General features: G+C 50.3%; 2 protein-coding genes across 3 annotated transcripts in view; both read right to left on the bottom strand.

Moving 5' to 3' along the window:
* The window catches only part of MTA2 (metastasis associated 1 family member 2), a 33424-nt gene extending 30518 nt beyond the window's left edge, over nt 1-2906 (bottom strand). Inside the window, exon 1 of the mRNA XM_038765062.1 lies at nt 2809-2906. Coding sequence (XP_038620990.1) covers nt 2809-2836 — 28 coding nt within the window. The 5' untranslated portion in view covers nt 2837-2906. The remainder of the gene's footprint in view (nt 1-2808) is intronic.
* A 3695-nt stretch (nt 2907-6601) lies between these two features.
* Nucleotides 6602-24694, bottom strand: part of EML3 (EMAP like 3) — a 49330-nt gene continuing 31237 nt past the window's right edge. For both annotated transcript variants that reach the window (XM_038764974.1, XM_038764973.1), the window contains exons 18-22: nt 24366-24463; nt 24163-24250; nt 20158-20256; nt 16058-16188; nt 6602-7007 (exon numbers count right to left, since the gene is read on the bottom strand). In XM_038764974.1, the coding sequence (XP_038620902.1) occupies nt 6813-7007; nt 16058-16188; nt 20158-20256; nt 24163-24250; nt 24366-24463 (611 nt within the window). In that variant the 3' untranslated portion in view covers nt 6602-6812. The remainder of the gene's footprint in view (nt 7008-16057; nt 16189-20157; nt 20257-24162; nt 24251-24365; nt 24464-24694) is intronic.

Consider the following 24694-nt stretch of genomic DNA (forward strand, 5'->3'; position numbering starts at 1 on the left):
CTATATCCTCCTAATCCTCCTCCCTCATTCACCCTTTCAGCCATTTACTGAGTGCCTCCAGCGTGCAGAGCACTGGACTGAGCGCTTAAAAAAGACAAGTTGGCAACCTATAGCCTCCTCCTCCCCCCTCATTCACCCTTTCAACCATTTACTGAGCGCCTCCAGCGTGCAGAGCACTGGACTGAGCGCCCGGGAAGGACAAGTTGGCCACCTATATCCTCCTAATCCTCCCCCCTCATTCACCCTTTCAACCATTTACTGAGCGCCTCCAGAGTGCAGAGCACTATACTGAGCGCTCGGGAAGGACAAGTTGGCCACCTACATCCTCCTCCTCCTCCCTCATTCATCCATTCAGCCACTTACGGAGCGCTTACAGCGTGCGGAGCACTGTGCTGAGCGCTGGGAAAAGACAAGTTGGCCACCTATAGCCTCCTCCTCCTCCTCCTCCTCCCTCATTCATTCAACCATTTATTGAGCGCCTCCAGAGTGCGGAGCACTGGACTGAGCGCTCGGGAAGGACAAGTTGGCCACCTATATCCTCCTCCCCCCTCATTCACCCTTTCAACCATTTACTGAGCGCCTCCCTCATTCATCCATTCAACCATTTATTGAGCGCCTCCAGCGTGCAGAGCACTATACTGAGCGCTCGGGAAGGACAAGTTGGCCACCTACATCCTCCTCCTCTTCCTCCCTCGTTCATCCATTCAGCCACTTATTGAGCGCTTACAGCGTGCGGAGCACTGTGCTAAGCGCTGGGAAAAGACAAGTTTGGCAACCTATAGCCTCCTCCTCCTCCTCCTCCTCCATCCATTCAACCATTTACTGAGCGCCTCCAGCGTGCAGAGCACTATACTGAGCGCTCGGGAAGGACAAGTTGGCCACCTACATCCTCCTCCTCCTCCCTCATTCAACCATTTATTGAGCACCTCCAACGTGCAGAGCACTGTACTGAGCGCTCGGGAAGGACAAGTTGGCCACCTATATCCTCCTCCTCCTCCTCCTCCCTCGTTCATCTATTCAGCCATTTATGGAGCGCCTCCAGCGTGCTGAGCACTGGACTGAGCGCTCGGGAAGGACAAGTTGGCCACCTACATCATCCTCCTCCTCCTCCCTCATTCATCCATTCAGCCACTTATTGAGCACTCACAGCGCGCAGAGCACTGGACTGAGCGCTTGAAAAAGACAAGTTGGCCACCTATATCCTCCTCCTCCTCCTCCCTCATTCAACCATTTATTGAGCGCCTCCAGCGTGCAGAGCACTGGACTGAGCGCTCGGGAAGGACAAGTTGGCCACCTATATCCTCCTCTTCCTCCTCCCCCCTCATTCACCCTTTCAACCATTTATTGAGCGCCTCCAGAGTGCAGAGCACTATACTGAGCGCTCGGGAAGGACAAGTTGGCAACCTATAGCCTCCTCCTCCTCCTCCTCCCTCATTCATCCATTCAGCCACTTATTGAGCGCTTACAGCGTACGGAGCACTGTGCTAAGCGCTCGAAAAAGACAAGTTGGCCACCTATATCCTCCTCCTCCTCCTCCCTCATTCACCCTTTCAACCATTTATTGAGCGCCTCCAGCGTGCAGAGCACTATACTGAGCGCTCGGGAAGGACAAGTTGGCCACCTACATCCTCCTCCTCTTCCTTCCTCGTTCATCCATTCAGCCACTTATTGAGCGCTTACAGCGTGCGGAGCACTGTGCTAAGCGCTGGGAAAAGACAAGTTGGCAACCTATATCCTCCCTCATTCATCCATTCAACCATTTATTGAGCGCCTCCAGCGTGCAGAGCACTATACTGAGCGCTCGGGAAGGACAAGTTGGCCACCTACATCCTCCTCCTCTTCCTCCCTCGTTCATCCATTCAGCCACTTATGGAGCGCTTACAGCGTGCGGAGCACTGTGCTGAGCGCTGGGAAAAGGCAAGTTTGGCAACCTATATCCTCCTCCTCCTCCTCCTCTTCCATCCATTCAACCACTTACTGAGCGCTCACAGCGCGCAGAGCACTGTACTGAGCGCTTGAAAAAGACAAGTTGGCCACCTATATCCTCCTCCTCCTCCCTCATTCACCCTTTCAACCATTTACTGAGCGCCCCCAGAGTGCAGAGCACTATACTGAGCGCTCGGGAAGGACAAGTTGGCCACCTACATCCTCCTCCTCCCCCCTCATTCATTCAACCATTTATTGAGCGCCTCCAGAGTGCAGAGCACTGTACTGAGCGCTCGGGAAGGACAAGTTGGCCACCTATATCCTCCTCCCCCCTCATTCACCCTTTCAACCATTTATTGAGCGCCTCCAGAGTGCGGAGCACTGGACTGAGCGCTCGGGAAGGACAAGTTGGCCACCTATATCCTCCCTCATTCATCCATTCAACCATTTATTGAGCGCCTCCAGCGTGCAGAGCACTATACTGAGCGCTCGGGAAGGACAAGTTGGCCACCTACATCCTCCTCCTCTTCCTCCCTCGTTCATCCATTCGGCCACTTATTGAGCGCTTACAGCGTGCGGAGCACTGTGCTGAGCGCTGGGAAAAAACAAGTTTGGCAACCTATAGCCTCCTCCTCCTCCCTCATTCATTCAACCATTTATTGAGCGCCTCCAGAGTGCGGGGCACTGTACTGAGCGCTCGGGAAAAACAAATTGACCACCTACACCCTCCCCTCCCCTCCCCCCCCCCCGCGCCCGCTCGCGGGCCTCGCGCCCCTCCGTTTCCGTTTCCGTTTCCGGTTCCCGCCCCTCCCCCCCTCCCGGTGTCCCCCCCCCCCGACGCCCCTCCCCCCCCCCGGCGGCGGCGGCGGCGGCGGCACTCACCCCCGACCCGGTACATATTGGCCGCCATGGCCGCCGGACGCACAATGGGGGCCGCCTCCTCCTCCTCCTCCTCTTCTTCTTCTTCTTCCTCCTCCCGTCCCTCCTCTCCCTCAGCCGGCGCGGCGCCTCATGCCGCCCAGGCGTTTCCGAGCCCGTCGGCGGGCCCCGCTCGGCTCCTTCGGCTCTTTCCGGACGCCGCTCGGCTCCCTCCGGCTCCGACCGACACCTTCCGGAACGCCTTCGGCTCCGCGCCGAAGAACAAGGCCTCGGGATTCGGCTCCTTCCGGAAACCCTTCGGCTCCTTCCGGCGCGCTCTCGGCTCTTTTCGGCTCTTTCCGGCGCGCTCCCGTGTCCTTTCGGCTCCTTCCGGCGCGCTCTCGTCGCCTTCCGGAGAGCCCTCGGCTCTTTCCGGCGCTCTCTCGGCTCCTTCCCGCGCGCTCTCGTCTCCTTCCGGAAACCCTTCGGCTTCTTCCCGCGCGCTCTCGGCTCCTTCCGGCGCGCTCTCGGCTCCTTTCGGCCCCTTCCGGCGCTCTCTCGTCGCCTTCCGGAGAGCCTTCGGCCCTTTCCGGCGCTCTCTCGGCCCCTTCCGGAAACCCTTCGGCTCCTTCCGGCTCGCTCTCGTCTCTTTCCGGCAACCCTTCGGCTCCTTTCGACGCTCTCTCGTCTCCGTCCGGCGCGCTCTCGTCTCTTTCCGGAAACCCTTCGGCTCCTTCCGGCGCGCTCTCGTCTCTTTCCGGAAACCCTTGGGCTCCTTCCCGCGCTCTCTCGGCTCCTTCCGGCAACCCTTTGGCTCCTTCCGGCGCTCTCTCGTCTCCTTCCGGCGCGCTCCCGTCTCTTTCCGGAAACCCTTCAGCTCCTTTCGACGCGCTCTCGTCTCCTTCCGGCGCGCTCCCGTCTCTTTCCGGAAACCCTTCGGCTCCTTCCGTCGCGCTCTCGGCTCCTTCCGGAAACCCTTCGGCTCCTTCCGTCGCGCTCTCGGCTCCTTCCGGCTCCTTCATGGCCCTACTGAGAGCTCACCTTCTCCAGGAGGCCTTCCCAGACTGAGCCCCTTCCTTCCTCTCCCCCTCGTCCCCCTCTCCATCCCCCCATCTTACCTCCTTCCCTTCCCCATAGCACCTGTATATATGTGTGTACATATTTATTACTGTATTTATTTATTTTACTTGTACATACCTATTCTATTCATTTTATTTTGTTAGTATGTTTGGTTTTGTTCTCTGTCTCCCCCTTTTAGACTGTGAGCCCGCTGTTGGGTAGGGACCGTCTCTATATGTTGCCAGCTTGTACTTCCCAAGCGCTTAGTACAGTGCTCTGCACACAGTAAGCGCTCAATAAATACGACTGATTGATTGATTCCGTCGCGCTCTCGGCTCCTTCCGGAAAGCCTCCGGCTCCTTCCGGCGCGCTCTCGGCTCTTTCCGGAAAGCCTTCGGCTCCTTCCGGCGCGCTCTCTGCTCGTTCCGGAAACCCTTCGGCTCCTTCCGGCGCGCTCTCGGCTCTTTCCGGAAACCCTTCGGCTCCTTCCGGAAAGCCGACGCCGACCGCCCGGGTCACTCGGGTGTTTCCGTCGCGGGCCCGAACGCTCTTCGGGAAGGAGGGAGGGAACACGGAGGGATTAACCCTTCCTTCTCCAGGATGGAGCCCAACCGCAACCTCGCACGTGGCCCTGCGGACGCTTTTCGGCGATTTTCTCGACTTAATAATAATAATAATTATTATTATTATTATTATCATTATATATTTTATTATTATTATGGTATTTGTTAAGCGCTTACTATGTGTCAAGCACTGTTCTAAACGCTGGGGAGGATACACGGTGATCAGGTTGTCCCACGTGGGGCTCACAATCTTAATCCCCATTTTACAGACGACGGAACTGAGGCCCAGAGAATAATAATAATAGCAGTGGCATTTATTAAGTGCTTACTATGTGCAAAGCACTGTTCTAAGCGCTGGGGAGGTTACATGGTGATGAGGTTGTCCCATGTGGGGCTCACAATCTTAATCCCCATTTTACAGAGGAGGGAACTGAGGCCCAGAGAATAATAATAATAATAATAACGATGGCATTTATTAAGCACTTACTATGTCCAAAGCACTGTTCTAAGCGCTGGGGAGGTTACAGGGTGATCAGGTGGTACCACGTGGGGCTCCCACTCTTCATCCCCATTTTCCAGATGAGGGAACTGAGGCCCAGAGAAGTGAAGTGACTTGCCCAAAGTCACACAGCTGACAATGGGCGGAGCCAGGATTTGAACCCACGACTTCCGACTCCAGAGCCCAGGCTCTTTTCCACTGAGCCACGCTGGAAGTGAAGGGACTTGCCCAAAGTCACACAGCAGAGAAGCAGCATGGCTCAGTGGAAAGAGCCCGGGCTTTGGAGTCAGAGGTCATGGGTTCAAATCCCAGCTCCGCCACGTCTGCTGTGTGACCTTGGGCAAGTCACTTCACTTCTCTGGGCCTTAGTTCCCTCATCTGGAAAATGGGGATGAAGACCGTGAGCCCCACGTGGGACAACCTGATCACCTTGTATCCCTCCCCAGCCCTTAGAACAGTGCTTCGCACATAGTAAGCACTCAACAAATGCCGTCGTCATTATTAGTGTGAATTTGGGCAAGTCACTTCTCTGGGCCTCAGTTTCCTCAACTGTAAAATGGGGATGAAGACTGTAAGCCCCCCGTGGGACCACCTGATCGCCTTGTAACCTCCCCAGCGCTTAGAACAGTGCTTTGCACATACTAAGCGCTTAATAAATGCCATTATTATTATTATTATATCCCTCCCCAGCGCTTAGAACAGTGCTTCACACATAGTAAGCGCTCAACAAATGCCGTCGTCATTATTAGCGTGACTTTGGGCAAGTCACTTCTCTGGGCCTCAGTTTCCTCAACTGTAAAATGGGGATGAAGACCTTGAGCCCCCGTGGGAAAAAGTGATCACCTTGTATCCCTCCCCAGCGCTTAGAACAGTGCTTCACACATAGTAAGCGCTCAACAAATGCCATCATCATTATTAGCGTGACTTTGGGCAAGTCACTTCTCTGGGCCTCAGTTTCCTCAACTGTAAAATGGGGGTGAAGACTGTAAGCCCCCCGTGGGACAACCTGATCACCTTGTAACCTCCCCAGTGCATAGAACAGTGCTTTGCACATAGTAAGCGCTTAATAAATGCCATCATCATTATTATTATTGTATCCCTCCCCAGCGCTTAGAACAGTGCTTCGCACATAGTAAGCACTCAACAGGTGCCATCATTATTAGCGTGACTTTGGGCAAGTCACTTCTCTGGGCCTCAGTTTCCTCAGCTGTAAAATGGGGGTGAAGACCGTGAGCCCCGTGGGACCACCTGATCACCTTGTAACCTCCCCAGTGCTTAGAACAGTGCTTCGCACATAGTAAGCGCTCAACAAATGCCGTCATCATTATTAGCGTGACTTTGGGCAAGTCACTTCTCTGGGCCTCAGTTTCCTCAACTGTAAAATGGGGGTGAAGACTGTAAGCCCCCCATGGGACAACCTGATCGCCTTGTAACCTCCCCAGGGCTTAGAACAGCGCTTGGCACAGAGTAAGCGCTTAACAAATATTATTATTATTATTATTATTATCCCCCCGGCTGCAAGTCGGGCCTTCGGGCCCTCAATCGTATTTATTGCGCGCTTAATACTGTACTAAGCGCTTGGGAAGTCCAAGTTGGCCACATCTAGAGACGGTCCCGACCCACCAGCGGGCTCACGGTCTAGAAACCGAATCCTCGAACCCAGCCCACGGAAGGAGACGGGAGTCACGGGGGGCTTTGCTCTGGGTTTATTGCCCCTCGGCAGGGATAACCGGGGGCCGGTGGGGGGAGAGCCAAGGCCGCCCCCCAACTCGGCCCCGTTTCTGTACAACGGAACACCTTCCACGAAGGTGGAGACGCACGGAATGTGACGAAGTGGGGAATGGGAAAAAAGGGGGTCCTCGTCCGGCCGGGAAGAGGAACCGGCGGCGGCGGCGGCGGCGGCGGGATCAGGCATCCAGCGAGGAAGCGGGAGACAGGGATGGGGTGCGGGAAGGGGTGGGAGGGGGGGCCCCTCCGCCCAGCATCCGCCACTGGAAGATGCTGGCGTCCTTTCCTCCCAGCGAGACCAGGTGGGAGTCATCGTGAGTGAACCGGACGCTGGTCACGTGGCTGCCGTGGCCTCCGTACACGTGGCTCGGGGCCTGCGGGCAGGCGAGAGACCATCGTTAGCAGCGGGGCTCGGGGGAAAGGAGCCCGGGCTTTGGAGGCGGAGTTTGGATTTTGGAGTTCCTCAAAAATCTCCAGTGGCTACCAATCAATCTGCGCATCAGGCAGAAACTCCTCACCCTGGGCTTCCAGGCTGGCCATCCCCTCGCCCCCTCCTACCTCACCTCCCTTCTCTCCTTCTACAGCCCAGCCCGCACCCTCCGCTCCTCCACCGCTAATCTCCTCACCGTACCTCGTTCTCGCCTCTCCCGCCGTCGACCCCCGGCCCACGTCATCCCCCGGGCCTGGAATGCCCTGCTCCCTCTGCCCATCCGCCAAGCTGGCTCTCTTCCTCCCTTCAAGGCCCTGCTGAGAGCTCACCTCCTCCAGGAGGCCTTCCCACACTGAGCCCCTTCCTTCCTCTCCCCCTTGTCCCCCTCTCCATCCCATCTTACCTCCTTCCCTTCCCCACAGCACCTGTATATATGTATATATGGTTGTACATATTTATTACTCTATTTATTTATTTATTTATTTTACTTGTACACCTCTATCCTATTTATTTTATTTTGTTGGTATGTTTGGTTCTGTTCTCTGTCTCCCCCTTTTAGACTGTGAGCCCACTGTTGGGTAGGGACTGTCTCTGTGTTGCCAATTTGTACTTCCCAAGCGCTTAGTACAGTGCTCTGCACATAGTAAGCGCTCAATAAATACGATTGATTGATTGATTGATTGATTGAGGTCCTGGGTTCAAATTCCGCCTCCCCCAACTGTCAGCTGGGTGGCTTTGGGCAAGTTGCTTCCCTGCGCCTCAGTTCCCTCCTCTGGAAAATGGGGATGAAGACTCGGAGCCCCGCCCCGTGGGACAACCTGGTCACCGTAGTAAGCGCTTAGTAAACGCTATCATTATTATTATTAGGCCAGCTGTGTGACTTTGGGCAAGTCACTTCGCTTCTCTGGGCCTCAGTGACCTCATCTGGAAAATGGGGATGAAGACTTGGAGCCCCCCCCCATGGGACAACCTGGTCACCATAGTAAGCGCTTAGTAAACGCTATCATTATTATTATTAGGCCAGCTGTGTGACTTTGGGCAAGTCACTTCGCTTCTCTGCGCCTCAGTTCCCTCCTCTGGAAAATGGGGATGAAGACTTGGAGCCCCCCCATGGGACAACCTGGTCACCATAGTAAGCGCTTAGTAAACGCTATCATTATTATTATTAGGCCAGCTGTGTGACTTTGGGCAAGTCACTTCGCTTCTCTGCGCCTCAGTTCCCTCCTCTGGAAAATGGGGATGAAGACTTGGAGCCCCCCCATGGGACAACCTGGTCACCATAGTAAGCGCTTAGTAAACGCTATCATTATTATTATTAGGCCAGCTGTGTGACTTTGGGCAAGTCACTTCTCTGCGCCTCAGTTCCCTCCTCTGGAAAATGGGGATGAAGACTTGGAGCCGCCCCCGTGGGACAACCTGGTCACCATAGTAAGCGCTTAGTAAACGCTATCATTATTATTATTAGGCCAGCTGTGTGACTTTGGGCAAGTCACTTCGCTTCTCTGGGCCTCAGTGACCTCATCTGGAAAATGGGGATGAAGACTTGGAGCCCCCCCCCGTGGGACAACCTGGTCACCATAGTAAGCGCTTAGTAAACGCTATCATTATTATTATTAGGCCAGCTGTGTGACTTTGGGCAAGTCACTTCGCTTCTCTGCGCCTCAGTTCCCTCCTCTGGAAAATGGGGATGAAGACTTGGAACCCCCCCGTGGGACAACCTGGTCACCATAGTAGGCGCTTAGTAACCGCTATCATTATTATTATTAGGCCAGCTGCGTGACTTTGGGCAAGTCGCTTCTCTGCGCCTCAGTTCCCTCCTCTGGAAAATGGGGATGAAGACTTGGAGTCCCCCCGTGGGACAACCTGGTCACCATAGTAAGCGCTTAGTAAACGCTATCATTATTATTATTAGGCCAGCTGCGTGACTTTGGGCAAGTCACTTCTCTGCGCCTCAGTTCCCTCCTCTGGAAAATGGGGATGAAGACTTGGAGCCCCCCACCGTGGGACAACCTGGTCACCATAGTAAGCGCTTAGTAACCGCTATCATTATTATTATTAGGCCAGCTGTGTGACTTTGGGCAAGTCACTTGGCTTCTCTGCGCCTCAGTTCCCTCATCTGGAAAATGGGGATGAAGACTTGGAGCCCCCCCCCCCCCCCCCCCGTGGGACAACCTGGTCACCATAGTAAGCGCTTAGTAAACGCTATCATTATTATTATTAGGCCAGCTGCGTGACTTTGGGCAAGTCACTTCGCTTCTCTGCGCCTCAGTTCCCTCCTCTGGAAAATGGGGATGAAGACTTGGAGAGCCCCCCCGTGGGACAACCGGGTCACCCTGGTCACCATAGTAAGTGCTTAGTAAACGCTATCATTATTATTATTAGGCCAGCTGCATGACTTTGGGCAAGTCACTTCGCTTCTCTGCGCCTCAGTGACCTCATCTGGAAAATGGGGATGAAGACTTGGAGCCCCCACCGTGGGACAACCTGGTCACCCTGGTCACCATAGTGAGCGCTTAGTAAACGCTATCATTATTATTATTAGGCCAGCTGTGTGACTTTGGGCAAGTCACTTCTCTGCGCCTCAGTTCCCTCCTCTGGAAAATGGGGATGAAGACTTGGAGCCCCCACCGTGGGACAACCTGGTCACCCTGGTCACCATAGTGAGCGCTTAGTAAACGCTATCATTATTCTTATTAGGCCAGCTGTGTGACTTTGGGCAAGTCACTTCGCTTCTCTGGGCCTCAGTGACCTCATCTGGAAAATGGGGATGAAGACTTGGAGCCCCGCCCCATGGGACAACCTGGTCACCATAGTAAGTGCTTAGTAAACGCTATCATTATTATTATTAGGCCAGCTGTGTGACTTTGGGCAAGTCACTTCGCTTCTCTGGGCCTCAGTTCCGTCATCTGGAAAATGGGCATGAAGACTTGGAGCCCCCCCGTGGGACAACCTGGTCACCATAGTAAGCGCTTAGTAAACGCTATCATTATTATTATTAGGCCAGCTGTGTGACTTTGGGCAAGTCACTTCGCTTCTCTGGGCCTCAGTTCCCTCCTCTGGAAAATGGGGATGAAGACTTGGAGCCCCCCCCTCCCGTGGGACAACCTGGTCACCATAGTAAGCGCTTAGTAAACGCTATCATTATTATTATTAGGCCAGCTGTGTGACTTTGGGCAAGTCACTTCTCTGCGCCTCAGTTCCCTCCTCTGGAAAATGGGGATGAAGACTTGGAGCCCCCCCCGTGGGACAACCTGGTCACCCTGGTCACCATAGTAAGCGCTTAGTAAACGCTATCAATTGTTATTATTATTAGGCCAGCTGTGTGACTTTGGGCAAGTCACTTCGCTTCTCTGCGCCTCAGTGACCTCATCTGGAAAATGGGGATGAAGACTTGGAGCCCCCCCGTGGGACAACCTGGTCACCATAGTAAGCGCTTAGTAAATGCTATCATTATTATTATTAGGCCAGCTGTGTGACTTTGGGCAAGTCACTTCGCTTCTCTGCGCCTCAGTTCCCTCCTCTGGAAAATGGGGATGAAGACTTGGAGCCCCCCCGTGGGACAACCTGGTCACCCTGGTCACCATAGTAAGCGCTTAGTAAACGCTATCAATCATTATGATTATTAGGCCAGCTGTGTGACTTTGGGCAAGTCACTTCGCTTCTCTGCACCTCAGTTCCCTCCTCTGGAAAATGGGGATGAAGACTTGGAGCCCCCCCCCCCGTGGGACAACCTGGTCACCCTGGTCACCACAGTAAGCGCTTAGTAAACTCTATCAATCATTATTATTACTAGGCCAGCTGTGTGACTTTGGGCAAGTCACTTCGCTTCTCTGGGCCCCAGTGACCTCATCTGTAAAATGCGGATTAAGACTGTGAGCCCCGCCGTGGGACAACCGGGCCACCCTGTAACCTCCCCAGCGCTTAGAACAGTGTTTTGCACATAGTAAGCGCTTAATAAATGCCGTTATTATTATTATTATCATCAGTGGGACGCGGGGGCAAGGAGGGGACCGAAAGAGGAGAAGGAGGGGGCGGGCATCGCTGATCTCAAAGCTGCCACCCATCTTCCCCCTCTAGACTGTAAGCTCACTGTGGGCGATCAATCAATCAATCAAATTTATTGAGCGCTTACTGTGTTCAATCAATCAATCGTATTTATTGAGCGCTTACTGTGTGCAGAGCACTGGACGAAGCGCTTGGGAAGGACAAGTTGGCAACATAAGTGGGCAGGGAATGTGTCTGCTTATTGTTCTACTTTCCTCTCCCAATAATAATACTAATGATGGTATTTGTTAAGCGCTTACTATGTGCGAAGCACTGTTCTAATAATAATGATAGCATTTATTAAGCACTTACTATGTGCGAAGCACTGTTCTAATAATAATGACAGCATTTATTAAGCGCTTACTATGTGTGGAGCACTGTTCTAATAATAATGACAGCATTTATTAAGCGCTTACTATGTGCAAAGCACTGTTCTGAGCGCTGGGGAGGTTACAGGGTGATCAGGTTGTCCCACGGGGGGCTCACAGTCTTAATCCCCATTTTACAGATGAGGTCACTGGGGCCCAGAGAAGTGAAGTGACTTGCCCAAAGTCACACAGCCGGCCTAATAATAATAATGATAGCATTTATTAAGCGCTTACTATGTGCAAAGCACTGTTCTGAGCGCTGGGGAGGTTACAGGGTGATCAGGTTGTCCCACGGGGGGCTCACAGTCTTCATCCCCATTTTACAGATGAGGTCACTGGGGCCCAGAGAAGTGAAGTGACTTGCCCAAAGTCACACAGCCGGCCTAATAATAATAATGATAGCGTTTATTAAGCGCTTACTATGTGCAAAGCACTGTTCTGAGCGCTGGGGAGGTTACAGGGTGATCAGGTTGTCCCATGGGGGGCTCACAAGCTTCATCCCCGTTTTACAGATGGGGTCACCGAGGCCCAGAGAAGTGAAGTGGCTTGCCCAAGGTCACACAGCTGACAAGCGGAGGAGCCGGGATTCGAACCCATGACCCCGGCCTCCCAAGCCCGGGCTGTTTCCACTGAGCCACGCTGCTTCCCAAGCGCTTAGTACAGACAGGCACACACCACACAGATGCACAGATCAATAAATATGACGCTCAATAAATACGATGGAATGAATGAATGAATGAATAGGGACCGTCTCTCTATGTTGCCAACTTGGACTTCCCAAGCGCTCAGTCCAGTGCTCTGCACACAGGAAGCGCTCAATAAATACGATTAAATGAATGAATGAATGAATAGGGACCGTCTCTATAGGTTGCCAACTTGTCCTTCCCAAGCGCTTAGTCCAGTGCTCTGCACACAGTAAGCGCTCAATAAATACGATGGAATGAATGATTGAATGAATGAATTCTTCCAATTGCTTAGTACAGCGCTCGCACCCAGAAAGCACTCGATAAAGACGATCTCCTTGGGTCTTTTGTGGCTCCGGGAATCTTTTTCATTCATTCAATCATATTTATTGAGCGCTTACTGTGTGCAGAGCACTGGACTGAGCACTTGGGAAGTCCACGTTGGCAACATCTAGAGACGGTCCCTACCCAACAGCGGGCTCACAGTCTAAAAGGGGGAGACAGACGACAAAACAAAACATATTAAAAAAATAAAATAGAATCAACATGTACAAATAAAATAAATAAAGTAATAAATCCGTACAAACATATATACATCTATACAGGTGCTGTAGGGAGGGGAAGGAGGTAAGGCGGGGGGGGATGGAGAGAGGAAGAAGGAGGCTTGAGCGTGGCTCGGTGGAAAGAGCACAGGCTTTGGAGTCATTCATTGATTCAATCGTATTGATTCATTCATTCATTCAATCGTATTTATTGAGCGCTTACTGTGTGCAGAGCACTGGACTAAGCACTTGGGAAGTACAAGCTGGCAACATATAAAGATGGTCCCTACCCAACAGCGGGCTCACAGTCTAGAAGCGGGAGACAGGCGACAAAACAAAACATATTAACCAAATAAAATAAATAGAATAAACATGTACAAATAAAATAAATAGAGTAATAAATCCGTACAAACATACATACATCTATACAGGTGCTGTGGGGAGGGGAAGGAGGTAAGGCGGGGGGGAGGGGGAGGGGAAAGGGGGGAGGGGGGGGGCTTGACCGCGGCTCAGTGGAAAGAGTCATTCATTCATTCATTCAATCGTATTTATTCATTCATTCATTCATTCAATCGTATTTATTGAGCACTTACTGTGTGCAGAGCACTCATTCATTCAATCGCATTTATTGAGCGCTTACTGTGTGCACAGCACTGGACTAAGCACTTGGGAAGTACAAGTTGGCAACATATAGAGATGGTCCCTACCCAACAGCGGGCTCACAGTCTAGAAGCGGGAGACAGGCGACAAAACAAAACATATTAACCAAATAAAATAAATAGAATAAACATGTACAAATAAAATAAATAGAGTAATAAATCCGTACAAACATACATACATCTATACAGGTGCTGTGGGGAGGGGAAGGAGGTAAGGCGGGGGGGAGGGGGAGGGGAAAGGGGGGGGGGGGGGGCTTGACCGTGGCTCAGTGGAGTCATTCATTCATTCATTCAATCGTATTTATTCATTCATTCATTCATTCAATCGTATTTATTGAGCACTTACTGTGTGCAGAGCACTCATTCATTCAATCGCATTTATTGAGCGCTTACTGTGTGCACAGCACTGGACTAAGCACTTGGGAAGTACAAGTTGGCAACATATAGAGATGGTCCCTACCCAACAGCGGGCTCACAGTCTAGAAGCGGAAGACAGACGACAAAACAACACATATTAACAAAATAAAATAAATAGAATAAACATGCACAAATAAAATAGAGTAATAAATCCGTACAAACATATATACATCTATACAGGTGCTGTGGGGAGGGGAAGGAGGTAAGGCGGGAGGGATGGGGAGGGGAAAGAGGGGGAGAGGAAGGGGGGTGCTTGACCGTGGCTCAGTGGAAAGAGTCATTCATTCATTCAATCGTATTTATTCATTCATTCATTCAATCGTATTTATTGAGCACTTACTGTGTGCAGAGCCCTCATTCATTCAATCGCATTTATTGAGCGCTTACTGTGTGCAGAGCACTGGACTAAGCACTTGGGAAGTACAAGTTGGCAACATCTAGAGACGGTCCCTACCCAACAGCGGGCTCACAGTCTAGAAGGGGGAGACGGACAACAAAACAACACATATTAACAAAATAAAATAAATAGAATAAACATGAACAAATAAAATAAATAGAGTAATAAATCCGTACAAACATATATACATCTATACAGGTGCTGTGGGGAGGGGAAGCAGGTAAGATGGGGAGGAAGGAGGGGGCTCAGTCTGGGAAGGCCTCCCGGAGGAGGTGAGCTCTCAGAAGGGCCTTCATTCATTCAGTCATATTTACTGAGTGCTTACTGTGTGCAGAGCATGCTTAGAGCACTGTACTAAGCACTTAGAGCACTGCACTAAGGGCCTTCATTCATTCAATCGTATTTATTGAGCGCTTACTGTGTGCAGAGCACTGTGCTAAGCACTTGGGAAGTTGGCAACCTATAGAGACGGTCCCTACCCAACAGCGGGCTCCCAGTCCAGAAGAATCTTGAATCTTTTCCGCCCACCCCGAGACCAGTTTCCTCTCCGCGTCACCCCCTGCTTGCTGCCCACTGTTGGGTGGGGACCGTCTCTAGATGTTACCGACTTGTCCTTCCCAAGCGCTCAGTCCAGTGCTCTGCACGCAGTAAGCGCTCAATAAATACGACCGAATGAACGGATGGATGAATGAATGAATGATGGGTAGGGACCGTCTCTAGATGTTGCCGACTTGTCCTTCCCAAGCGCTCAGTGCAGTGCTCTGCACACAGTAAGCGCTCAATAAATACGACTGAATGAACGGATGGATGAATGAATGAATGATGGGTGGGGACCGTCTCTAGATGTTGCCGACTTGTCCTTCCCAAGCGCTCAGTCCAGTGCTCTGCACACAGTAAGTGCTCAATAAATACGACCGAATGAACGGATGGATGAATGAATGAATGACGGGTAGGGACCGTCTCTAGATGTTGCCGACTTGTCCTTCCCAAGCGCTCAGTCCAGTGCTCTGCACGCAGTAAGCGCTCAATAAATACGATCGAATGAACAGATGGATGAATGAATGAATGATGGGTGGGGACCGTCTCTAGATGTTGCCAACTTGTCCTTCCCAAGCGCTCAGTCCAGCGCTCTGCACGCAGTAAGCGCTCAATAAATACGACTGAATGAACGGATGGATGACTGAATGAATGACGGGTAGGGACCATCTCTAGATGTTGCCGACTTGTCCTTTCCAAGCGCTCAGTCCAGTGCTCTGCACGCAGTAAGCGCTCAATAAATACGACCGAATGAACGGATGGATGAATGAATGAATGACGGGTGGGGACCGTCTCTAGATGTTGCCGACTTGTCCTTCCCAAGCGCTCAGTCCAGTGCTCTGCACGCAGTAAGCGCTCAATAAATACGACCGAATGAACGGATGGATGAATGAATGAATGATGGGTGGGGACCGTCTCTAGATGTTGCCAACTTGTCCTTCCCAAGCGCTCAGTCCAGTGCTCTGCACACAGTAAGCGCTCAATAAATATGAGCGAATGAACGGATGGATGAATGAATGAATGATGGGTGGGGACCGTCTCTAGATGTTGCCAACTTGTCCTTCCCAAGCGCTCAGTCCAGTGCTCTGCACGCAGTAAGCGCTCAATAAATACGACCGAATGAACGGATGGATGAATGAATGAATGATGGGTAGGGACTGTCTCTAGATGTTGCCACCTTGTCCTTCCCAAGCGCTGAGTCCAGTGCTCTGCCCACAGAAAGCGCTCAATCAATCTGATTGATGATTGATTGATTGCCCAGGCCCAGCCAAGGGGCCCCGTGTCCCGCTCTCACCTCGCTCCCTCCAAAGGTCCGCGCGCCCAACCCGACGCGCTCCGTCCCCTCACCTTGGCCCGGGCACAGGGGTAGAGGAACAGGTGCACCTTGCAGAAGTCGTCGGCTACGGCCACCACCCGCTCGTTGTGGGAGCGGCACAGAGAGTTGATGTCCGTCCCGTCCGAGCCATCCGGCCACACGCCTGCCAACAGCGGGAAAGGGAGGGCCCGCCTCCGTCAGCTCCTCCTCATCCCGCTCCCTGGTCCCCAAGAGCAACATTCCCTCCACCACCCCCATCCCTAACGCTTCCGTTGTTTCCCGACATTCCCAGGCCCGCCCCATTCCCTGCGCTGCCGTTTCCCGGACGTTTCCAGCATTCCCTTCAAGGGAGAGCTCACCTCCTCCAGGAGGCCTTCCCACACTGAGCCCCTTCCTTCCTCGCCCCATCCCCACCATCTTACCTCCTTCCCTTCCCCACAGCACCTGTATATATGTATATATGTCTGTACAGATTTATTACTCTATTTATTTATTTTACTTGTACATATCTATTCTATTTATTTTATTTTGTTAGTACGTTTGGTTTTGTTCTCTGTCTCCCCCTTCTAGACTGTGAGCCCACTTTTGGGTAGGGACTGTCTCTATATGTTGCCAGCTTGTACTTCCCAAGCGCTTAGTATAGTGCTCTGCACACAGTAAGCGCTCAATAAATACGATTGATTGACTGATTGATTCTCTGGGCCTCAGTGCCCTCATCTGTCAAATGGGGATGAAGACCGGGAGCCCCACGTGGGACAACCCGAGATTGTGTTGGGTAGGGACTGTCTCTATATGTTGCCAACTTGTACTTCCCAAGCGCTTAGTACAGTGCTCTGCACACAGTAAGCGCTCAATAAATACGATTGATTGATTGATTGATTGATTCCCAGGCCCCTGCCTGAACATCAGCGGCTCGACTGTTTTAATATTAAGGCCGGGCGCAACGTGCTTGGTGGCTCCCCGGGGGCCGTAACGATAATAATAATAATATAGTATTTGTTAAGCGCTCACTATGTGCCGGGAACTATACTGAGCGCTGGGGTGGAGACGAGCAGATCGGGTTGGACACAGTCCCTATCCCACGTGGGGCTCAGAGTCTCAAACCCCATTTTATTTGAATTGATGTCTGTCCCCCTGCCCCTCTAGGCTGTAAGCTTCTTGAGGGCAGGGAATGCCAACTTGGACTTCCCAAGCGCTTAGTACAGTGCTCTGCACACAATAAGCGCTCAATAAATACGATTGAATGAATGAATGAATGAATGTCACCATTTATTGTGGTATCGTACTTTCCCAAGCGCTCAGTACGTGGTTCGGCACACAGTAAGCGCTCAATAAATTCGACTGAATGAATAATAATGATGGCATGTGTGAAGCACTTACTGTGTGCAAAGCACTGTTCTAAGCGCTGGGGGGGATACAAGGTGATCAGGTTGTCCCACGTGGGGCTCCCAGTCTTCATCCCCATTTTCCAGATGAGGCAACTGAGGCTCAGAGAACTGGAGTGACTTGCCCAAGGTCACACAGCAGACATGTGAGCCCGCTGTTGGGTAGGGACTGTCTCTATATGTCGCCAACTTGTACTTCCCAAGTGCTTAGTCCAGTGCTCTGCACACAGTCAGCCCTCAATAAATACGATTGAATGAATGAATGAATGAATGTGGCGGAGCCAGGATTGGAACCCATGACCTCTGACTCTAAAGCCCGGGCTCTTTCCGCTGAGCCACGCTGCTTCTCTGAGGCCCAGACAAGTGAAATGACTTGCCCAAGGTCACACAGTAGACAAGTGGCGGGGCAGGGATTAGAACCCATGACCTTCTGACTCCCCTGCTCTAATGATAATAATAATAATAATAATAATAATAATAATGTTGGTATTTGTTAAGCGCTTACTATGTGTCAAGCACTGTTCTGGGCACTGGGGTAACAATAATAATAATAATAATAATGGCATTTGTTAAGCACTTACTATGTGCCAAGCACTGTTCTGGGCACTGGGGTAATAATAATAATAATAATGATGGCATTTGTTAAGCGCTTACTATGTGCAAAGCACTGTTCTGGGCACTGGGGTAATAATAAGAATAATAATAATGTTGGCATTTGTTAAGCGCTTACTATGTGCAAAGCACTGTTCTGGGCGCTGGGGTAATAATAATAATAATAATGATGGCATTTGTTAAGCGCTTACTATGTGCCAAGCACTGTTCTGGGCGCTGGGGTAATAATAATAATAATGATGGCATTTGTTAAGCACTTACTATGTGCAAAGCACTGTTCTGGGCGCTGGGGTAATAATAATAATAATAATGATGGCATTTGTTAAGTGCTTACTATGTGCAAAGCACTGTTCTGGGCGCTGGGGTAATAGTAATAATAATAATGATGGCATTTGTTAAGTGCTTACTATGTGCAAAGCACTGTTCTGGGTGCTGGGGTAATAATAATAATAATAATAATGATGGCATTTGTTAAGCGCTTACTATGTGCCAAGCACTGTTCTGGGCGCTGGGGTAATAATAATAATAATAATGATGGCATTTGTTAAGCGCTTACTATGTGCCAAGCACTGTTCTAAGCGCTGGGGAGGATACAAGGTAATCGGGTTGTCCCACATGGGGCTCACAGTCTTCATCCCCTGGATATATGTTTGTATATATTTATTACTCTATTTTATTTGTACATACTTATTCTATTTTGTTAATATGTTTTGTTTTGTTGTTTGTCTCCCCCTTCTAGACTGTGAGCCCGCTGGTGGGTAGGGACCGTCTCTAGATGTTGCCAACTTGTACTTCCCAAGCGCTTAGTTCAGTGCTCTGCACACAGTAAGCACTCAATAAATACGACTGAATGAATGAATGAATCCCCATTTGACAGATGAGGGAACTGAGGCCTAGAGAAGTGAAGTGACTTGCCCAAAGTCACCCAGCTGACAAGTGGCGGAGCCAGGATTTGAACCCACGACCTCTGGCTCCCCAGCCCGGGCTCCTTCCACTGAGCCACGCTGCTTCGATCTACTAGGCCATAATAATAATGATGGTATTTGTTAAGCACTTACTATGTACCAAGCATTCATTCATTCATGCAATCGTATTTATTGAGCGCTTACTGTGTGCAGAGCACTGGACTAAGTGCTTGGGAAGGACAAGTCGGGAACGTCTAGAGACAATCCCTACCCAACAACAGGCTCACAGTCTAGAAGGGGGAGTCAATCAATCAATCGTATTTATTGAGCGCTTACTGTGTGCAGAGCACTGTACTAAGCGCTTGGGAAGTACACAAAGCCACAAACCAGGAAGATTTATTCTACTTTCAAAGGTGCACTTCAGTCACACAAGCATTTTACAAAGAAGTGAAATCACTTCCAATCAATCGTATTTATTGAGCGCTTACTGTGTGCAGAGCACTGGACTAAGCGCTTGGGAAGGAGAACTTCTCCCCTTCTTCTTCTCCCCTTCCTCCCCCTCCATCCCCTCCGCCTTACCTCCTTCCCTTCCCCACAGCACCTGTATATATGTTTGTACTTATTTATTACTCTATTTATTTATTTTACTTGTACATATCTATTCTATTTATTTTATTTTGTTAATATGTTTGGTTTTGTTCTCTGTCTCCCCCCTTCTAGACTGTGAGCCCGCTGTTGGGTAGGGACCATCTCTATGTGTTGCCAACTTGTGCTTCCCAAGCGCTTAGTCCAGTGCTCTGCACACAGTAAGCGCTCAATAAATACGATTGATTGATTGACAGCTTCCACATGCACTGGCTTCAGAGATCAATAATTTCCCAAACGTCTACTACATTTTAAATGCTCTAAGATGCAGTCCCGAGCCATCTGAATACACTCTACTCTGACGGTTAAACAGTTGCCAAGGTGAATTGAGTAGGATTTGGGGATCTTTCCTTGCTCTTTCCCTAGGTCATCCCCGAGCTGGGCAGAAGGAAACAAATTATCCCTTTTAGACTGTGAGCCCACTGTTGGGTAGGGACCGTCTCTATATGTTGCCAACTTGGACTTCCCAAGCGCTTAGCACAGTGCTCTGCACGCAGTAAGCGCTCAATAAATACGATTGATCGATTGATCAATCCCGCCGACCCCGGGGTATCCCAAGCGGACGGCGGGGCCCGTGGAGCTCACCGTAGACGTGGAAACCCAGGACGCAGGTGTAGGTGGCCCATTCCCGATCCCGGCTCTCGTAGCGGTTCCGCAGTAGCTTGCAGCCCCCGGACACGTCCCCTGGGACAGAGGGATCCCAACCCAGAGCATAATAATAATAATAATAATAATAATGGCATTTATTAAGCGCTTACCACGTGCACTGTTCTAAGCGCTGGGGAGGTTACAAGGTGATCAGGTTGTCCCACGGCGGGGGGGGGGGCTCACAGTTTTAATCCCATTTTCCAAGTGAGGGAACTGAGGCCCAGAGAAGGGAAGTGACTTGCCCAGGGTCACCCAGCTGACAAGTGGCGGAGCCGGGGTTCGAACCCATGACCTCTGACTCCAAAGCCCGGGCGCTTTCCACTGAGCCACGCTGCTTCTCTGATGCCACGAGCATCAGGCCCGTCTCCTCGGCCAAGCACCCGGGAGCAATGGGAGACGGAGCGAGGGAGCGAGGAAAAAGAAAGGCCCTTGAACCCAGAACCTCTTTCCTAGCTCCCCATGACTCATTCATTCATTGATTTATTCATTCATTCATTTATTCATTCATTCATTCAATCATATTTATTGAGCGCTTACCGTGTTTAGAGCACTGGACTAAGCGCTCGGGAAGTCCACGTTGGCAACATCTAGAGACGGTCCCTACCCAACAGCGGGCTCCCCTTGTCTCTTTGTTAATAATAATAATGATGGCATTTATGAAGCGCTTACTATGTGCGAAGCACTGTTCTAAGCGCTGGGGAGGCTACAAGGCGATCGGGTGGCCCCGCGGGGGGCTCACAGTCTTCATCCCCATTTTACAGTTGAGGAAACTGAGGCCCGGACTTGCCCGAAGCCACACAGCTGACAGTTGGCAGAGCCGGGAAGGAGCCCGGGCTTTGGAGTCAGTGGTCATGGGTTCGAATCCCGGCCCCGCCACATGTCTGCTGTGTGACCTTGGGCAAGTCACTTCACTTCTCTGAGCCTCAGTTACCTCATCTGGAAAATGGGGATGAAGACTGTGAACCCCGCGTGGGCCAACCTGATCATCTTGTATCCCCCCCGCCCCGCGCTTAGAACAGGGCTTTGCACATAGTAAGCGCTTAACAAATGCCATTATTATTATTATTATTATTATTATTATTATTATTATTATTTGAACCCACAACCTCTGACTCCAAAGCCCGGGCTCTTACCACTGAGCCACACTGCTTCTCTATTTATTCGCAGGTGAGGCCCTCCACGGAAAGGATGGTAACTGTGGCATTTGTTAAGCGCTTACTACGTGCCACTGTTCTAAGCGCCGCGGTGGATCCAGGCAAATCGGGTTGGACGCTGTCCCCGTCCCACATGGGGCTCCTCATCTTCATCCCCCTTCTAGATGCCTTCTATGTTGCCAACTTGTACTTCCCAAGCGCTTAGTACAGTGCTCTGCACACAGTAAGTGCTCAATAAATACGATTGACTGATTGATTGATTGATTGATTGATCCCCCTTTTACAGCAGAGGTAACTGAGGCCCAGAGAAGTGAAGCGACTCGCCCGAGGTCGCCCGGCAAACAGGTGGAAGGGCCGGGATTAGAACCCAGGTCCTTCCAACCCCCGGGTCTGTGCTCTGCTACCGCGGCTCCCCGGGTCTCTCCTCAGTGCTCTGCGCGCGGTAAGCACTCAATAAATACGATTAGAATGAATGAACGCATGAATGAATCGGAGAAGCAGCGTGGCTCAGTGGAAAGAGCCCGGGCTTTGGAGTCAGAGGTCATGGGTTCGAATCCCGGCTTCCCGCTTGTCAGCTGGGTGACTTTGGGCGGGTCACTTCACTTCTCTGGGCCTCGGTTCCCTCATCGGGAAAACGGGGGTGAAGACTGTGAGCCCCCCGTGGGACAACCTGATTACTTTGGAACCTCCCCGGCGCTTAGAACGGCGCACATAGTAAGCGCTCAATAAATGTCATTATCATTATTATTATTATTATTAATCAGCGCTTAGAACAGTGCACAGAGTAAGCGCTCAATAAGTACGATTAGAATGAATGAACGAATGAATGAATCGGAGAAGCAGCGGGGCTCAGCGGAAAGAGCCCGGGCTTTGGAGTCAGAGGTCATGGGTTCGAATCCCGGCTCCCCGCCTGTCAGCTGGGTGACTTTGGGCGAGTCACTTCACTTCTCTGGGCCTCCGTTCCCTCATCGGGAAAACGGGGCTGAAGACTGTGAGCCCCCCGTGGGACAACCTGATCACTTTGGAACCTCCCCGGCGCTTAGAACGGTGCACAAAGTAAGCGCTCAATAAATGCCATTGTTATTATTATTATTAATCAGCGCTTAGAACAGTGCACATAGTAAGCGCTCAATAAATGCCATTATTATTATTATCATTATTAATCAGCGCTTAGAACAGTGCACATAGTAAGCTCTCAATAAATGCCATTATTATTATTATTATTATTAATCAGCGCGCTTAGAACAGTGCACATAGTAAGCGCTCAATAAATGTCATTATTATCATTATTATTATTAATCAGCGCGCTTAGAACAGTGCACATAGTAAGCGCTCAATAAATGCCATTATTATTATTATTATTATTAATCAGCGCGCTTAGAACAGTGCACATAGTAAGCGCTCAATAAATGTCATTATTATCATTATTATTATTAATCAGCACGCTTAGAACAGTGCACATAGTAAGCGCTCAATAAATGCCATTATTATTATTATTATTATTAATCAGCGCGCTTAGAACAGTGCACATAGTAAGCGCTCAATAAATGCCATTATTATTATTATCATTATTAATCAGCGCTTAGAACAGTGCACATAGTAAGCGCTCAATAAATGCCATTATTATTATTATTATTATTAATCAGCGCGCTTAGAACAGTGCACATAGTAAGCGCTCACTAAATGCCATTATTATTATTATTATTATTAATCAGCGCGCTTAGAACAGTGCACATAGTAAGCGCTCAATAAATGCCATTATTATTATTATCATTATTAATCAGCGCTTAGAACAGTGCACATAGTAAGCGCTCAATAAATGCCATTATTATTATTATTATTATTAATCAGCGCGCTTAGAACAGTGCACATAGTAAGCGCTCAATAAATGCCATTATTATTATTATCATTATTAATCAGCGCGCTTAGAACAGTGCACATAGTAAGCTCTCAATAAATGCCATTATTATTATTATTATTATTAATCAGCGCGCTTAGAACAGTGCACATAGTAAGCGCTCAATAAATGTCATTATTATCATTATTATTATTAATCAGCGCGCTTAGAACAGTGCACATAGTAAGCGCTCAATAAATGCCATTATTATTATTATTATTATTAATCAGCGCGCTTAGAACAGTGCACATAGTAAGCGCTCAATAAATGCCATTATTATTATTATCATTATTAATCAGCGCTTAGAACAGTGCACATAGTAAGCGCTCAATAAATGCCATTATTATTATTATTATTATTAATCAGCGCGCTTAGAACAGTGCACATAGTAAGCGCTCACTAAATGCCATTATTATTATTATTATCATTAATCAGCGCGCTTAGAACAGTGCACATAGTAAGCGCTCACTAAATGCCATTATTATTATTATTATTATTATTAATCAGCGCGCTTAGAACAGTGCACATAGTAAGCGCTCAATAAATGCCATTATTATCATTATCATTATTAATCAGCGCTTAGAACAGTGCACATAGTAAGCGCTCAATAAATGCCATTATTATTATTATTATTATTATTAATCAGTGCGCTTAGAACAGTGCATATAGTAAGCGCTCAATAAATGCCATTATTATTATTATTATTATTATTATTATTATCAGACTCCTCTCCTCCCACCTCTTTGCTGTTGAAAGGGCCTCCTCCTCCGCAGCTCCCCCCTTCCATGGTCCCCGGGGCGGCTGACCCTTTCCCGACGCACCCCACCCCCGGCGGGATAGTCCTCCCGATCCTCCCAAGGATTCCCGCCTTCCCTCCGGACTCGCCCTCACAGTAGAGGATCTCGTAGTCGCCGGAGTTGGACATGATGAAATTCCCATCCTTGGACCAGTCCAGGTGGGTGATGAAGCTGGAATGACCCTGGGGGGGAGAGGGAAGGGAGGGAAGGAGAGGTGTCTCCGGGGCAACCCGCTCACCCGACGGGGCCGAGGGGCGCGTCCCCCGTCCCCCCGCTCCCGGTCCCCCGTCGCCTCACCGCGCAGCGGCCGAAACGGCTGGACTTGGCCCCATCGCTGGACACGCTGTAGATGTAGATCGTGTTGTCATGCGAACCGACGGCCAGATAGGCTCCATCTGCACGGGGCGGGAAGGAGAGGGTCGGGGGAGAGGCAGCGTGGCTCGGCGGAAAGAGCCCGCGCTTTGGAGTTAGCTGGCATTCGTTCGATTTATCATCATCATCATCGTCATCGTCAATCGTATTTATTGAGCGCTTACTGTGTGCAGAGCACCGGACTAAGCACTTGGGAAGTCCAAGTTGGCAACATCTAGTGACGGTCCCTACCCACCAGTGGGCTCACAGTCTAA

Source organism: Tachyglossus aculeatus, chromosome 22 (assembly GCF_015852505.1).
Source record: "Tachyglossus aculeatus isolate mTacAcu1 chromosome 22, mTacAcu1.pri, whole genome shotgun sequence".
NCBI classification, from domain to species: domain Eukaryota; kingdom Metazoa; phylum Chordata; class Mammalia; order Monotremata; family Tachyglossidae; genus Tachyglossus; species Tachyglossus aculeatus.